The sequence below is a fragment of the Marmota flaviventris genome, chromosome 12 (assembly GCF_047511675.1).
Source record: "Marmota flaviventris isolate mMarFla1 chromosome 12, mMarFla1.hap1, whole genome shotgun sequence".
Classification (NCBI taxonomy): Eukaryota; Metazoa; Chordata; class Mammalia; order Rodentia; family Sciuridae; genus Marmota; species Marmota flaviventris.
Genome location: NC_092509.1, coordinates 101,677,161 through 101,695,164, shown reverse-complemented (window position 1 = coordinate 101,695,164; position 18,004 = coordinate 101,677,161). Strand labels below are relative to the sequence as shown.

The 18,004-nt window shown below is 40.4% G+C and overlaps 1 protein-coding gene across 4 annotated transcripts in view; it reads left to right on the top strand.

The window, feature by feature from the left end:
- The window catches only part of Rabgap1l (RAB GTPase activating protein 1 like), a 620,475-nt gene extending 602,928 nt beyond the window's left edge, over positions 1 to 17,547 (top strand). For all 4 annotated transcript variants that reach the window (XM_071600291.1, XM_071600292.1, XM_071600293.1 and 1 more), the window contains 5 exons: positions 93 to 197; positions 3,190 to 3,273; positions 7,038 to 7,109; positions 11,166 to 11,363; positions 12,301 to 17,547. In XM_071600291.1, the coding sequence (XP_071456392.1) occupies positions 93 to 197; positions 3,190 to 3,273; positions 7,038 to 7,109; positions 11,166 to 11,363; positions 12,301 to 12,453 (612 nt within the window). In that variant the 3' untranslated portion in view covers positions 12,454 to 17,547. The remainder of the gene's footprint in view (positions 1 to 92; positions 198 to 3,189; positions 3,274 to 7,037; positions 7,110 to 11,165; positions 11,364 to 12,300) is intronic.
- The last annotated feature ends 457 nt before the right edge of the window (positions 17,548 to 18,004 follow it).

Genomic DNA, 18,004 nt, shown 5'->3' with positions numbered 1-18,004 from the left:
AGCTGTAGAGAAATACCTGGGGACAGGGTGTGGAGAAGGTATGTGTGCGTATATTCGCCTTCTTTATGGCTGTGATGTGCCCTGACTTGCAGGCAGAGGACAAGGCAGATGTGTTGAATAAGGAGCTCCTCTTGACCAAGCAGAAGCTGGTGGAGACTGAGGAGGAGAAGAGGAAGCAGGAGGAAGAGACTGCCCAGGTAAAGGCGTTCACAGGCTTTTCTGCACACGGTAGATTGGCAGGGAGTTACGAATATTGTAAAAAAAAAAAAAAAGTGACATTTATTCTAAGTCGGGGTGAAGTTGAAGTGTGCTGAGGGTATTGGAAGAGGAGGCAGCATTTCTGCTCTCAATAGCTTTCAGGAATGTGCCTTTACTGAGACATCTCGAAGGAGTGTTGAGTTTAGTAACTTGCAGCTATGATCCAAGAGCTCTGACAGTGGGGAAGTTTCATGTCCTGCCTCCAAAATCATCAACTCTTGGGAAGCACTTTATGGCATTGTCACACCGAAAGCCACTGTGGCCTCTGCTGGGACTGCTACAGACCTCTACCTCAGTCCCCCTAACTCCTCTGACTCATGCCTTAGAAAAGGGAGCCTCAACATTCCAAGCAGAGCTCTGGGTCCTAACCGCTGGGGGAACGTAAAAGCCCTCTGTGAGCCGGCGTTGAAGCTGGTGCCCTGTGCTGTTTGTGGGAGCCAGGAGCAGGTGAGTGGCGGTCTCCATGTGGAGGAGGAGTGCAGGCCCAGGTGAGGGTGAGGGACCTCTGCTTGGAGCTGGAGCTTCCTGCTTCCCTAGGCCCAGAGGCCGCCCACCGTTGCCTCCCCCGTGGGCCCAGCCAGCAGCGGAGGACTAGATTACCTGGTAGAGTGTCTTCACAAATGACTGAAGTCCACCGCCCAGAGCTTGCTTGATGTAACTACCTTATATAGTGAGGAAATTTCTTAAATCATGATTAGTGAATTTCATTCTAAGGTATTAATAGTTAGTGCTAAACATAAAACAGAATAGAAATCCTTTGAAAGACTTTCATCCAGAAAAAAGTTACACATAGAGAGATGTGCCATTTCGCACCTTCCAGGATTTATAAAACATATTCTGTGACGTTTTTTCCCCTGCTGGAATATGTTAAAATGAGTCTTTGGCATTTAGTGTGGTCCAAGTTTTTTCTTTTTTAAAAAACTTCCTCAAAAAACTTTGAGGGCTGATAGATTCTCCAGGCCTCCTGATGTGTTTTGTTTTCTTCTCTACCTCTGGCTTTCTTTGACCCCTTTAGTACTTTCAGGGAAGAAGACACTATTGGCAAATGAATTAACCCACACTCTGCCTGCCCCGTGGCTCTGCGACACACACCAGCCCAGCGGAGGGGCAAGAGCCTACGTGTGGCCAGAGCAAAGCCAGATGCTTCATGGTGTCTTCCCTTCACCCTGTCTTGGTTATTGTGATGATGGTACTTGTACCGTGTACCTTACTCTTATTTGTCACCCGAGGAAGCTACGGCTTAGAAAAACTTGCTCCAAGCCTCTGAGCTGCCTGAGTCATCTAAAGTCAGTGTGGCCTTATTATAGGAAGGGGAGGTTATTGTTTATGTCCAACGTTATGTAAAATAGAGAATAGAGACTTCTATAAACAGCTGCATTTGAAGCAGTATAACTTACAAGTTGTTTTTAGGATTTTAGAATGTAACAAATATGAAGAAATTCAGAAATCTTCTAATGATAGAATCCAATTGTAAATTATTAATTTATGAATTAGCAAGTGTAGAATATTCCCTATGAATACTTTGGGGGCTGGGCATGGTGGCACATACCTATAATCCCAGGTGCTTGGGGGACTGAGGCAGGAGGATGCAAGTATGTGGCCAGTCCAGGCAACTTTGTGAGACCCTGTCTCAAAATAAAAAATAAAAAAGATCTGTGGCTGTGACTCATAGGTGAAAGGCTTGCCCTGCAGCAAGTATGAAACCGTGGGCTCAGTCCCCAGTGCCAGGAAAATAAAATGGGATTCTTCTCTCCAGGGTTCGTCCCTTTATTCTGATTATGTACTTAGGACCAACCAGAGTTGTTTTTTGTTGTTTATTTGGCCAACTTGTCAGAATTGAATTCTTTCTTTTTTATCTGGTGGCACCTGAATTTTTTCATCACTCAGTCTTCCTCTGTACCAGAATTCTACAGCCTCTGGGCTATCAAAATACTGTGGTTGTAGCCGGACACAGTGGTGTACACCTGCAATCCCAGCAATATGGGAGGCTGAGGCAGGAGGATCTCAAGTTCAAGGACAAACTTAGCAACTTAGTGAGTCACTCTCAAAAAAGGGCGGGTTTAGCTCAGTGGTTAAGTGCCCTGGGTTCCATCCCCAAAGCCAAAAACAAAAGCAAAAAAATAAAACAAAACAAAAACTGTGGTTTTGAGTATGACATTGGTCATTTAGCTCTTCAGCGACCTTAGTCAGCACCTGCGGGTTGTATAGCTTGTGCTCCTCCTGAACTCATGACCAGAATCCCCTGTCCCTCCCTAGAGTCTCATCTCATCTCTTCCCGACTCCAGAACCTCTTGACCCTGCTTTCGGAGAGGGAGCAATGACGGAGGGGACTGTTAACACAAGGCCCAAAGTTTTTCTCCTTAATTTATAACATAGTATCAATAGTGAAAAATTTAGCCTGCAATGTTGCCTGGATATATTTTAGTTTACACTTAAAATGAAGACGGTGTCTAAGTGGACACTTAGAGGCAATATCCTTACCAGGCAGGCAGTGAGCATAAGCAGCTTTATAACAGCATGGCTCATATGTCTTGTCTTTACAGAAAAGAAAGATCTCTGTATCTCTGGAGATGCTTGGGTTTTCAGATTTTTTTTTTTTTAAAGAGAGAGTGAGAGAGGAGAGAGAGAGAGAGAGAATTTTTTAATATTTATTCTTTTTTTTAGCTTTTGGCGGACACAACATCTTTGTTTGTATGTGGTGCTGAGGATCGAACCCGGGCCGCACACATGCCAGGCGAGCGCGCTACCACTTGAGCCACATCCCCAGCCCAGGTTTTCAGATTATTGAGATGCAGCTTCAGTGAGGAAAATGTGCATAGCCGTGATTGTTACCATTGTCTCTGACCGTGAACCAAGAAGACATGAATGTAGGTGTCTTAAGAAATTTATTAAGATTTTTGCTGAATCCTGCTATTTCTCCTTCCTTTCTAGCTAAAAGAAGTATTCAGGAAACAACTAGAGAAGGCAGAGTATGAGATAAAGAAGACCACAGCCATCATTGCTGAGTATAAACAGGTATTGTGCCACTGTGGATTTTGTTGTTGTAAAAGTGATTGCCTTTTACTTTTGTGTTTTGTTTGTTTTTAGAGTTTCCAGAACAGTTTTCCAATTTATTAAATCTGTGCCTCACGCTCTCCTAAAACAGGCAGTGGTTGGACCTATTGGCTGGTAACATGGGAGGTTTAATTGACAAACAAACCACTGGTTGTTTAACACTGTTTGGAACCATAATTGCCGTTGGGATCCAGCTTCTGCCTTACTGAGAAGCTAATTGACAATAGATCTCACTGGGGACATTTGCCACTTTGCAAAGTTTAGTGATTGTATCAAATGGCAATAGCTAGGGGATCAGTGTATCCTTTGCAATCAAAGAACCGAATGAGGCCCTTTTTTTTTTTGGCACTGTGGCTACGTGGCCTGACCCAGTGCAGGCCCCCACTAGTGGGAGGCTTTCTACTATGCACCTTAAAATTCTCTTTTTAACAGAGAGCTTGCTCTCCTTGAAAATCTCTCTCTCCTGTCACCAGGGTAGCCCCAGAATGCTTCTCATTCTACTCCAGGTACATCTTGCTGTTTCTCCTTTTGGCTGGACATGGCAAGGGCCCTCTCAGTTCTGAGAAACCTGAGTTGGCTCCTCACATTCCAGGTTTCCAGAATTAATTAAATTTACCATGCGCTGCCTTCAGATCCAAGGGTTTCCCTGAGATCATCTGTCTCACAAAGGATGTTGAAATCTAATGCATACTGTTTTAGTTTGGTTTTGATGGGTTTTTTTTAATTTTTTATACCAGGGATTGAACTCAGGGACACTTGACCACTGAGCCACATCCCTATCCCTATTTTGTATTTTCATTAGAGACAGGGTCTCACTGAGTTGCTTAGCACTTTGCCTTTGCTGAGGCTGCCTTTGAACTCGCGATTCTCCTGTCTCAGCCTCCTGAGCTACTGGGATTACAGGCATGTGCCACCATGCCTGGCTTGATGTTTTTGTTTTTGTCTATAAGTGAAATTTATGTTTTTGTAGAAAGTTGGGGAAATGCAATAAAGCACAAAGAAAACAAACCTCCCTCAATCTTGCCACCTACAAATCTCTATAATGTTCAGTATGTAGCATTGCTATATAAATAAATTGCTACATAAAAAATTTATAATGTATATAAACAGGATGGCTGTACTGTTTATTCTGTTTTTTGGAAGTAGCTTTGGTTTGCTTCATATATCATGAACTTCTTTTCATAAGGTTTCCTCATATGCATGAAACATTTCTTAGAAATAAGATTTCAGAGCATTCTTACTCTCCTTTATAATAATGTGCTTATTTAATGCTTGCTACTTGTGAGGCTTAATAATTCAGGGGTCCCAAGATGAATTAATCTAATCTCTCTCCTAGAAGCTTATTTTGTCATAGGGAGGTCAGACCTAAGCAAGAATAAGAGGAAAGGAACTTTCTCCCTGTGGGCAATGAGGAGGCCCTTCCAGAGCTGGGATTGCTTGAGTGGCTTCAAGGCTGCGTGAGAGTTGGATATGTGGAAACAGTGGAGGATGGGGTGCAAATGGTGGGAAGAGGGAAATGGAAGGCACAGAGGTAGGCTAGTGAACACAGAAAACGTTTTATGTGGTAAGAGATTCGAGTACAGAAGAGAAGCATCACTTTGCTGGGGCCCAGAACCAGGACGGTCTTCAGGTTGGGCATAGCTGTCTAGTTTTTGTTGTTGTTGTAGTAGGAATTTTTAAGCAGGAAAATGGCATGCTCAGGGATACGTATTGGCACTACTCTGACCCAGTGAGGAATGTGGAACCAAAGGGAGAGATCTACAGGCAAGGACACAGACCATGAGAGGCTAATGTCACAAAGTGAGAAGAAATAGGGAGAAATAGGAAAAATTGGGCCCTGAACTAAAATAAGCAATACTGAAAACAGAAGAGGGAGATGTCAAATATAGCCCCCCCCTCCCTTTTTTTCTGCTAGACAAGGGAAAACCTGGAAGGCATCCAGGCACTTTGACTTTGGGTAACTAAGACATGGTGGTTAGATATGAACTAATGCAAGGAGCATTTAAGACCATGGCTGCAAAACTCGCCATCACTGCAAATGCATTACCTCATGGCCATGTGACACCACAGGTGGCCACAGCCTACCACACTCTTCAAACAGTAATCCTTGGCCCTGGACTTTACATTCCCTGGTAAGAATCCATAATATAAAAGCCAACAGACCCATCTCCTCAAAGACGATTAGGATATAAAACATAATGAATGCATTCTGTAGTGGGAACTGGCTGTTACTAATTCTATTTCTGAATGCTTTGGTTTACATAGAAGGGGAGATGGTTTGCACAAATGAGCAGGGAAATCCCTTCTTTATCTGTGTGCATGTGCTGCTGGGGATTAAACCAGGGCCTGGCATATGCTAGGCAAGTGCTCTGCTACTGAGCTGTATCCCCAGCCCTTTTTATCTTTTGTTTTGAGACAGGGTCTCACCAAGTTGCCCATGCTGGCCTCCAGCTTTCAATTCTCCTGCCTTAGCCTACCCAGTTGCTGGTATTACAGGTGTGTGCCACTGTGCCCAGCAGACCCTTCTTTTTAACATCAGTTTAAATACAATCTATGAATTATTTGCCAGGTTTAGATCTGGAGAAATTGGAAGCTTAACAACAAGCAAGACTTGGCCTTGAGCTATTTTTTAGTAATGAGATTTTTTTTAATGTCTTTTGATGAGAAATAGACATGTTTCTATTCTAATTTCTTCTTTAAAATTTGACATCCCCTGTTTCTCATCCATTTTTCTATTTTATTGTTTGCTTTTTATTTTTTTAATTTATTTTTATCCATTTTTAAAAGATTTTTATTTTAGTCAATGAGTGGATGCATTTTTTAAGCAGAAATTTTCTCCTTTGAAAGCACTTATTTCTACTTGTTCTTGGTACTTATCAGCACCTTATTTCAGAATTAATAATAATAATGGGTTTTACTCCATAGGTGCTTTGTATTGGTCAGATGCCATGTAGTACTGAGCCCTTCACATGCATCTTTCTCACTTGTTATTACAGCACAGTACTGTGCAGTCACAAGGGAACTAAGTCTTAGAAAGATGAATGAGTTTGCCAAGGAGTATATAGATATAAGTAGTAGAGCTGGATGGGCTTTAAACTCACAGTTCGACTCCAGTATTGAAGCTTTTCATTTTATTTGGAGACAGGGTCTCACTAAGTTGCTTAGTGCCTTGCTAAAGCCAAGGCTCCCGAATCACTGGGATTATAGTCATGGACCACCGCACTGGCTCTGAAGCTTTTAATTTCTGTGCTGTTTCCCAAACTCTTGATCAGAGTTTTATTTTAATCAGTTTCATTTTCTAACAATTTTAACTTTTATTCACTCTGCTGCTACTTAAGGAAACTAGTCATTGGAAAGAGACTTTTTCTGTGGCTGGATGGGAGCTGTAGGAGCTGTTTCTGGTTCAAAATTCTTTTCATCAATTTGTACAAAGTAGATACTCAGCAAGGCCAAAAATTCATTGGAACTCATCACAGAAAGCTAGTGATAGCAAGAAACCCAATCTACGCCAGTGTCTTGTTTCTGTGGATGAAGACAGAGTCTCCGCAGGAGATGCCCAGGCTTCTGTTGCTTGTTTCAAAAATGACCAGCATTTGCAGGGCTGCTCATTTGCAAGATTTCTTCTAGGAGCAGATCTGCTCAAGGCCTTTATGGGTTGCTAAGCAGATGTGTGCATGTGGTCACTGCAGGCATATCTAGTAAAGAGCCTCTTTTATTTGCCTTAGATCTGTTCCCAGTTAAGTACCCGGCTGGAGAAACAGCAAGCAGCCAGCAAGGAGGAGCTGGAAGCTGTGAAGGTAAGCAGGGAGCCAGTTCCGGGACCATCTCTGCTCCCCACCTGGTCTTGCACGTACCTGAAAGTCTGCCTTCCCCATTTGGTATTAAAGGATTTCAACATGTGAAGAGTAGTGTATCTCTCTTTGACCTGGGGTACAGCTGTCTTCTTGACCAGGTGACAGGTGATGCTCCATAAATCTTACAGGAAGGCAGAAGCTGGTACCAGGAAGGGAAATATGGTTTGACCACTGTCACTAGAGGCCCCTGAGCCGTGTGGCTTTGGTATAAGGTGGGGCCTGGGAGTCCTCAGCAGCCCACCTGTGTCTGAATGGTGCAGCTTCAGTTTGGGACTCAGTAGGATCATCCTGTCACTCTCTTGAACAGTGAGCACTGTGACACTATAGAATTCGGCTGGAAAACATGTTCATAACTGACTCATTCTTCAACCAAAAAAAAAATTTTTTTTTTTTTTGGTGTAGATGGACACAACACAATGCCTTTATATTTATGTGGTGCTGAGGATCGAACTCAATCAAGTCCCACCCGTGCTAGGAGAGCGCTCTACCGCTGAGCCACAATCCCAGCCCCTCAACCAAATTTTTAGTGGTTTGTTTAAAAAAAAACCAGTAGCATTTATTTTTATGTTGCCCCCTGGTGGAAGAACTCATGTTACGGCTCTCTTTGAAAAAAAGTGATTGCTTATTCTTCAGAAAATGGACTTACTGCTGATCATACCAGGACTGTACTTTGCCTTGCTAGGCAAGCGTTGTACCACTGAACAATATGCCCAGCCCCTTTTTATTTTTTGTTTTGAGACAGGATCTCACTAAATTGCTGAGGTTGGCCTTGAACTTAAAATCCTCCTCCCTCAGCTGCCCAAGTAGCTAAGATTACAGGCGAGTGCTACCCGCCCTCCCCACTGTCCCAGAAATCTGACATGCTCCTATTTGAATATATTCAAGTCATACTAGCAAATGTGTTCTTGGCAATTTAGCATATAGTTTAACAACTTTGAAAAGTTATTTGCCTTTCTAATCTTCATTTTGTCTTCTGTAAAATAGAGATAACATTGCCGACCTCATAAGACCATTTTGAAGATTGAATTAGATAATGTATACAAAGTGCTTAGATTCCTACTTGGCTACGATAATTTTTTTTTTTGGGGGGGGGAAGAGAGAATTTTTTAATATTTATTTTTACTTTTCGGTGGACACAACATCGGTATTTTATTTTTATGTGGTGTTGAGGATCGAACCCAGCGCCCCGAGCATGCCAGGCGAGCACGTTACCGTTGAGCCACATCCCCAGCCCCACAATAATATTTTTAAGTTAAAATTTGGAAAGCCTCATTCTGATATTTTCAGAAACTTTTTTCTCTTATTTTATGTTACAAAATATCCATCTGAGATTGTTGGTAAGTAAAGGGTTGGTGGTCTCTCTCTCCAAACCTGTTAAAATTTGGGAGTCATATCTTCCCTTTCTGGTCTTTTTTTATTCCTTCTACTTAGTATTTATTGTTATTTGTTATAGGCCTACTGACAGATTGTTGATAAAGTGTCTTGCCATAAAAGGGCCAGCTATCTTGAACTTCAGTCCTTATGGAAATAAAAATGAAACAAGGATTTACACTGGTCACTCAGTAAAGATTGTATTGAGCATCTCTCTGTGCACAGGTATTAGGCCACCATTTCGTTACAGAAATTACACAGAAACAGGAGCATAGAATTTTCCTGTAAGACAAGTTATATACTTACACACATGGAATGTTTGGAAAACAGGTCAAGTGTGCTGAGTTGGATTACACCAACGATCGGAATTGTGGGGAAAGCAGATGCATAAGAACTGCAGACCAAAGGAAGCTTTATGGAGAAGGGTGGATTTAAACAGGGTGGTTAGAATTCAGTTGGAGAGAGGTTCAGAAACGTGAGGGAAAACTCAAGAGTGTTTTAATGTCTTATTAAGGAAACTGATTATGAAGCAACAGAGAACAATTTTGGATAAGTAGGTAAGACTACCTAATGAAAGCATGATGTTCCAGGAGAGGAAGGTGAACCTGAGTTAGCCATAATAAAGAACAACCTCATTGGTCCTTACTGTGCACACTGTTCTGATACTTTCTGTGTATTATCCACTTAGCCCCATAACTACCCTAGAAAATAGGCACAATTTGTTTTTACTAATGATGAGGCCCCAAACAAGTGATTCTTTTTGATTGAGATTATACTGCTGGTATGTGGTACCAGGACTTGAACCCAGGGCATCAGACTCAAACCCACATTCTTAGACTGTTCTACCTCCCCTTTCTCTAGGGTGCTTCTTCTTCACCTCATTTGGCATGATGTGTTAGTGTCTGGTTTGTCCGGCTTCCTATAACAACCCTCTTGATCACTACCACCACTCCAGTTCATCCTTTCCACTGTAATCAGAGTGAGCACGCCCAAGTATAAGTTTGGCCATATCACGATGCGTGTCAGTTCTGGACCACAGACAGGCCCCCGACATTGGCTTACACACAAAAGGTAGTGATTATGTTAAGTAAAAGTGGTCAAGGACTAGAAAGGTGGATCCTTGGTGGTCATTAGTGACCACATCCTCTACGTGGGCACCCACCCTCAGATCACCTACAAGCCACACCTGTCAACTGGAGCTTCTGCTTCACATTCACACCCCATGGCAGAATTTGATTCTACAAGGATATAAGGGCCTTGCTGCAGTGGGGGTGTGCTCTCTGAGCAGCCTTCTCAGAAGTTCCATGTCACACTTCTGTTTGAGAATCAGAACTTAGTTTCCAGTCACACCTAGCTTCAAGGGAATTTGAGAAATGCCACCATTTATCAGGACCCATTGCCAGCTCAAATAAAATCAGGGTTCTATTCCTGAGGAAGAAGGACAGATGGGTGGCCCGTGGGACTCAGCATTATCCACCGCAATGGACCCCAGCTCCAGGGAGCTTGTTGCTGCTCAGCATGTGGCAAAGGGCATGGTGCAGCCAAGAGACACATTTCCTGTGGGTAAAATCAGGACCTTTACAACCTGGCCACAGAGAATGCTCACCTACGTCTTACCTCTCACCGTTACACTCAGCTTTGGCCCTTGCACATTCCTGGACATTCCCTCAGGATGTTGCAGCTTTGCATGTGGTGTTTTCTCTACAAAAATGTTGTCCTCCCTTTTGTGACACCAGTCTATTCCTTCATTTGGTTCAATCCAGTACAACTGCTTACCTGGATTGGAAAACTTAAATCAATGAGCTTGTCGTAACAGTAGGACATAAAAATAGAAATAGTATGTAATATCTTTATTTCTGAATTTTATTGAAGTAATTCAGGAAAACACAGCACTGTTAACTTTGGAAAGACTGCTGTCATTCAGTGGAGTGTACTTGATTGGCAACTTAGGCATATAGTAGAGTTATTTTTATCAACTTAAACAATGATGGTCATCTTTGCTTAAAGCCAAACAGTAGGACATTTACTTTATTGTGAGGGTAGATTTAGGTTAGTTATAATGACCGTCCTGGGCATGCTATACACAAGTTACTTAAATGCTAATGAGTTCTATAGGTATTAAAATGGGGCTGAGAATTGTTCCTCTTCATATAGTTAGTTGCTCTAGAATTAAATTAAATACTACAGGTAGAGTATATGGTATGGGGCTTGGCACTTAATAACAGTAATGGCAGCACAAAATTTCTAGGGCAGATTTTCGAAGACTGTGATACTCCTAGAGTCTTCCTACAGCTATTTAAAGAAAAAGAATGGAAGATGGGGAGGTAGCTCAGTACTAGAGTGCTTGCCTGGTCCACACAGAGTTCAAGTTTTGATCCTCAGAACTGTAAACGGAACACCTGTTTTGAATAGCTGGATTTGGTACTGAGTGTAACCATTTTGGTTGTGGTGTGTGTGTGTGTGTGTGTGTGTGTGTGTGTGTGTGTGTGTGTATAAATATATGTTATCTGAGATGACAGTGCATCTGCTGGCCATGGGCAGTGACTTTAAGAAATCATATATTATTTCAGGAAGTGATCTGGCTATGAAATACATTTTGATGTTGATTATCACTTTTGGTTATTTCAGGGTAAAATGATGGCATGCAAACACTGCAGTGACATTTTCAGCAAGGAGGGCACTTTGAAACCAGCAGCCATCAGCAGGGAGGATCAAGGAATTGAAGCAGATGACGAGAAGGACTCGCTCAAGAAGCAGCTGAGGGAGATGGAGCTGGAACTGGCACAAACCAAACTGCAGCTGGTAGAGGCTAAGTGCAAAATCCAGGTTGGTTGGTAAAAGATCAGCAGGGAAGAATCACAGGCAGGGGCTCAGGTGCGAAGTCAGAATCACGAGCTGTCACTGGATGCGTTGCAGATGAGTTCTACCCACTGATGTGTCCTACATGATCACATTGTGTGCCATGTATTTTTACACACTGGTATAAGCAAACACATAATCTAAAGGAACTTTTTGTAATGAACACAATTTTCCAGTTTATCATTAGATCTCTTGCTCATGTCCTGTCACAATGAATTTGGTCACTTTAGAAGCTGATCGTGAAAATGAAAGCCAAGTCTCTCCGCCAGCCCCTAACATTGGCTCATACCCTTCTTTTCTTTGGAGCTTCTTTTTATCTTGATTTTGCCATTTTCTCACTCCATGTTAGAAAATAACATGATTAGAAAAAGAGTGTGAGTTCTGATGGACTCTTCCCCATTTCCTTTTTACCAGTGATCCTAACCCCCCTCCCATGCCTATGTGTCACCAATCTGTGTCACATTAGGGTCCTCTGCTAAGGATGTCTCTACTCTGGACCCTGTATGTTCTCAGGGACAAAGGCTATGTCTTTGGAAATGGAACTCATTCTGCTTATGCTAGTAGTATAAATTCTTTCTGTCCTAATGTTCATATTTATTTGTGATTTTAAACATGTTATCTGGGGTTGCATCCTAAACCTAAATTTGGACCTAAGGGCAGAGGGGAAAAGAAAGAATATAACAAGGTTTCTTTTCACAGTTCAGAGAAAGGACAGATTTGATTTTCAGTAGAAACTCTTCTAGCTTGAAACTTTTTCTTTCCATTAAGAAGCTGATTAAATTTTTCCTGGATTTGAGGGAAGAATAGTTTGGCTACATAGACCTGGGGATTACAAAAACAAACAAACAAAAAACAAAACTGCACTCTTCATTTAATACTCAGATGATTTTCTTTCTTTAATTAGGAACTTGAACATCAGAGAGGGGCCCTTATGAATGAAATCCAAGCTGCAAAAAACTCTTGGTTTAGCAAAACCCTGAACTCTATCAAAACGGCCACGAGCACCCAGCCACTGCAGCCGCCTCAGGCCACCCAGCCGCCTAAGGAGAGCACATAGCTCCAGCCTCACCCTAGCACAAGAGCACAACGATCAAAGCAAGGGAAACCCGGGAGCCGTCTTCCTGGTGTCCCTTTGAAGGAAAGTAAAGGAGGCCAGAAAGCAAGCCAGAATCCTTCAGTAGCTCTCATTCTCTCCTGTATGACACTTTTCAAAGGGATGTTATTTAAATTGACCCGATTTATGTTAGATACCTACTGCCCAGCTTCTTCCTGGGAAGCCATGTTCTGATCCATCCTACTATTACACATTATTTTATATGCCTGAAGTTTAGTTGGAAATAAGTGATTCAGAACTAAGTGCTTTTTATTTAGAACTAATTAATTACTCCTAATAATTTTATCCTACAAAAATGGAATCATCTGTCATTCCAAGGTTGACGTGACAGGAAGATCTTTGTCACAGGGAAAAAAATTGAAACCTAAACCTCTTTAGCTTTTCAGGATTTATTCAAATAAAGCACACTGTGGGGCCAGTCATGACCACTGTCAGGTTTCATTCTAAAACCAGGGAGCGATATTCCTGCCCAATGCAAGAACAGACCAGGGGTTGAAAAGTCCCCAAAGGTAATTGGTTTATTTTTATTTTCTTTCATGTTTCATTTTCTGAAGTGCCAAGAACTGTGGAATGGATGGGCTATTGAGAATGCAAACTCAGTGAGTGAACTGAGATTTTGACAAATGTGGAGTAAAATCATTTTGGCTCTGGTGTTCTAGCAGATCCTTTCAAAAATCCACAAGGGACTTGCATGTTCCTAGTGTGGCTAGGTATGAACACAGATGAGACTTCTGGCAAGTGTCCAGTCAAGGGTGGCTATTGTGAGTTGCACTTAGGGAACCTTCACCGGAGAGTTCGAGAAAAGCCCAGGTTCAGTTGCTGTGCTTATAGTGAAGTACAGAACCAGCAACAGAGTTCTTTCATTTGGTGTTGACATAGTTACTAAGGAAACACTAATATTCTGTAATTTTGTTAGAGGACATAATATTGAAATAGAAATAGAGGTCAGCTTCATCACCTTAGTTAATGTTAGGCAACATTTCCTCACTGCTGTAGCTCCCTAGTATGTGCCCTTGGTACCTGTAGATGAAGAGATACAAATGCATTTATAACATTTTTGATTGAATATGAAATCTTTATAGAAATACTTATCTACCAAAAGATAAGGCTATTGTTTAAAATTGGTGGAAATATTTTTAAAAATTATATTTAACATACCTATATAAATAGTCCTTACAAGAAATTCTTTGGTAAGGGCAAAACTAATTTTCCCATTTTCTAAGCTATTTTGGAGATATCTGATCCTTTCACACCAACAAAACTACTGTCAGCTATGTACAGTAATGTTTACTGATATTCATCCTTGGCTTCTTTGTTGGATATGTTGTTTTTAAAGGATCTTAAACTTTGTAGTGCCAGAGTGGTTCTCTTCTGTGCCATATATTGCAGTTATAAGGAACACAACTCTTGAAAGTTAGAATCAAATAAGAACCTTCTCAATCCTAGGAGGATGCACTACAAGCTGCTCACCACAGATCCTTTCCTCTAGAATGATATTTGAATTCTAAAAAGTGAAATCCCCTTCATCTGTTTCTATCATCTGCAACATAAAACTGTTATGTTTGGTATCCATGACACTTGTCAAATAATATTTTTCTTTGGAACTCTTTTTGTTGTTATTGTTCTGATGTCTTTTATTCTAAAATTCATTTCTTTTTACCAAAAAGGAAAATAACTCAGCATTCCAAGTGTCTGTTGACTTTAAAATCCCCTACGTGGTGGATTAGATAAGCTAATATATATATATATGTTTTTTTTTCCTAAAATATAATGGCTAAAAAATTTCATCTTGGCACCTGTCTCTGTAAATCATTAGTGGAGTCTGTTAGCTGAAGTGGTACTTTATGCTTGGTTCCAGGAAGCCCTATACAAGTTGCCTTTGCAAATGGCTAGCCAAATTGCAGATACTCTTATGTCGTGAACTTCATAGTAACAACAAGCTCTTTTTAGCTTCCAGAAATAAATACATTCCACAGAATACCAAGTTGCATAATTTTTCTTAAATGTCACAGGAGAAGTAGAAGGCTTTAAGTCAAGTCCTTGTCTGTGGACCTGGTTCAGTTTTTAGTCCTGTTCCTTTTAGTCTTTGAACAGAATCGCCAGGAGCATGCATTCCAAAAGTTTGGTAAATTTGTCTTTCTAGCCTTAATTCTTATAAAGGATTATAAGGTCAATACACAGTTTTCTTCTTTTACAGCCCCACATCAAACTGGGTATGCATATTGGTGTGGCAAGTCTGAGATGAACCTCACTGCAATGCCTTTGAATTAGTAGCAATAGTGAAGATTAGAAATGGCCAGGCATAGTGACACATACCAACCACTTGGGAGGCTGAGGCAGGAGGATGGCAGGTTTGAGGCCAGCTTTGGCAACCTGGTGAGACCCTATCTTTAAACAAAAAATAAAGGGCTGGGGGGGTGGGGGGGCAGTAAGCTCAGTGGCAGAGTGCTTGCCTAGCATGAGGCCCAGGGTTTAATTCCCATTACAGGGGTGAGGGGGTGACCGGGTGATGGGAAAGAAAAATTAAAATTTTTGGTATGTGATATGATTGTTCATAAAATATGTTATAGCAATACTGCATACCACATGTCCTTTACAGTGTATTGTTTGAGAACTATAACTTTTCTTTTGAATTCCCTTTACAAAGCAGCCAAATATATAGGACATTCTCAAATAGTGTAATAATTCTCATCCTTTCTTAGGCTGTACTTTGTATAAAACATTCTTGCAAAAATCCAGTATTTGCAACATTTGAAAAATGATCATTTCTCTTTTTATTAAATTCTGTAGAAGAATGTGAATAAAATTCAACTCAGTAATTTAGTTCATTAGCTTTCATATCTTAAGAATCTTATTTAACACATTCTTTAAAGCTGAAAGAAACCAAGCTGGTTTTTTAATTCTGTAGTGCATGTTTTCCAGCAGCCATGTCACAATTTGGTTATATTTGGGTACATAGAATTTGATGCTAAGAAATCCTAGTTACCTAATGTTTTGGACATGAGAACCTATCAGAAACACTGATAGAGATACTATACAGGCTGGGACCTACCTTGCCATACAATGAATTTCTCTTTCTCTCTTCTAGCTATTAATTGATGATGATTTCTTCTTCACTGGCTTTCTTAAAATTTTCCTGGTAAAGTAGAAAAGCAACCTTTATACTGACGTTGGGATATTTAATGGTATTTATTGTTTCGTTTATAAGAAAAGGTTCATTCTTTCCTACTCTGTATTCATATTTATTTTTCTCCAACCTCTACTACACATTCTTCAGATATTTTCTAGTTAATAATTAGTGACTTCATTTCCTAGCTGTGGTGAGTAAACTGAGATAATAAAAGGTTAAGGTATAGGAGATTAGAGTTAGATCCTTAAAGGAGTCAGTCACCTAGGATAAGAATTATATATAATAACTACTGTGATGGATTGAACTTTCTTTTAGTTGAAATCAGTCTACTGTCTTACCAACTCTGTGCATTAAACACTAAGGTGGCTGTCTGATTTTTAGGACTCCTTTAAGAGAAAAAAAAATACTTATTTTATCTTCTGGGAAAGAACACTTTTAATTACTTAGCAAGATGATTGTATTATATAATTTACCCTTTAAAACACTCTAAAATAACTCTGATTCTCTTACTTCAGTTACAAATGAGAGGATGAATTGTATGATTTGAACACTGCTAGATTTATGTGTGTGTGAGAGAGAGATTGGTGGAATTTTAATTGGAGTATCCCTGCCTCTTCTGTGTAGTTAGATACCATTCATCTAATACATATTGAGATTTCAAGACATGTGATCAAGACCGCAAGGCCAGGGAGTGGCCAGTTTTCCAGCTACAACGTATAAAACTCCTAAGTCACCATGCTGCTAGTCACCAGCATGAAAACATTCCCCAACTCTTTATTTCTTCTATGTAATACAGGCCAGGTCCTTCTTCATCTTAGCAACTTCCCTGACTGTCAGAGTCTACCAAAATGAGGACTGCCATGTGACCGATGCTAATTTTTATAGTAAGGAAAAAAGTGGATGTTTGTGGGATCTTAGTGGCTGCAAACAGCTGTCTGGTGTATCTTTCTCACTTTCCATCTAAAAGACCCATGTCAAGCTTATCTCCAAATGAATTTGCTACCTGCTATAAAAATATCTTCATCTGTCTATCCCATTATCCTTACCCAGTCCCTGGCTTATCCTTAGTTCTGAAAAGTTTAAGAAAAATTAATCAGAGAAGATAATGAACATTTTAAGTTACTTTCCTTTTCCATTGACAGTTGGTTAACATGTAAAATCTTTTCCATTAAATGTAACTTTTAATAATTATATATTATATATGGAATAAGATAAAGGAAACTGAATTGTGAGAATATAAATGCATCAAAAGACTCTGGTATCATGAAAGCACAAGAACAAAGCTGGAGATGGTCCCAGAATCCAAGATGTCCCAATAGCCTTTTGCATCAGTTTCTCTATTTTTGGTATTTTGCATAATGCATGGATACTCAGTTCAAATGAGAGGAGAAGTTTCTCCGTCAGACCCCCCCCCTTCTTTCCAACTCCTACCTTCCCCTTGCTGAGGAGGTAGTAGAAATTCTATATTATCTATTTTTATGAAACTTGTGATTTTGCCCACAGCATCTGTAATGAAAGCAGGTTATATAATAAATGACTTAAGTGTGAACAGTGCTAATTGACTAAAAAAAATTAGTTATTAGCCTCTTCCTCTATAAACAATGACCAATTAGATGTTTCCATAATTCCATGTATTATGTATAGTACACTATAAATGTAAATGTAATGCTTGTTAAGGAAAGTGCAATTTATTGTACATTGTCCCAACAAATGTTTACTTTTATAATTGTCATGAACTTGAATTGGAGTAGTATCTTGTTTTCATGTGTGAATGAAGCCTTGTGAAATAAACAACTGCAACCAAGAAGGTAGCAAGGTGACTGTTTTGTGAGTCAGTGATATTTTTCAATGCGTTGTGTTGCCCATTTGGCCCCATTAAGCAGTAATAAACATTTGTTTGAAGTCCACATATGTCTCTAATGTTTTTTCATGTTGTTTTTATCCTGATCCATTTGAAGTTAGTGTTGATATAACACTTCTTATCTGAAGCCAGGCTGTGGTCAACTTAGAAAGAGCAGTTTGTTCCAGGACATACCCTGCAGAATGCTGTCCTGTAGAGCACTATTGCCAACAATCCCACCCTCCTCTCTATTAAAGTTTCTTTTCTTTTTTTTTTTTTTTTTTTTGTGTGTGTGTGTGTGTTTGTGTGAGCTGGGGATCAAACCCAGGGCCTTGTGCATGCACTCTACCAACTGAGCTATATCTCCAGCCCTCTATTAAGGTTTCTTAATTGTGAGTAATAGAAACCCTCTCAATAATTATTAATTAGTATTAATTTCCAGGGGCAATTAATTACAAGAAAATCTGAGTTTCTATATCAGGGGTCCCAAAACCAAACCACTGTGCCTAAAGGGATGGTAGGAC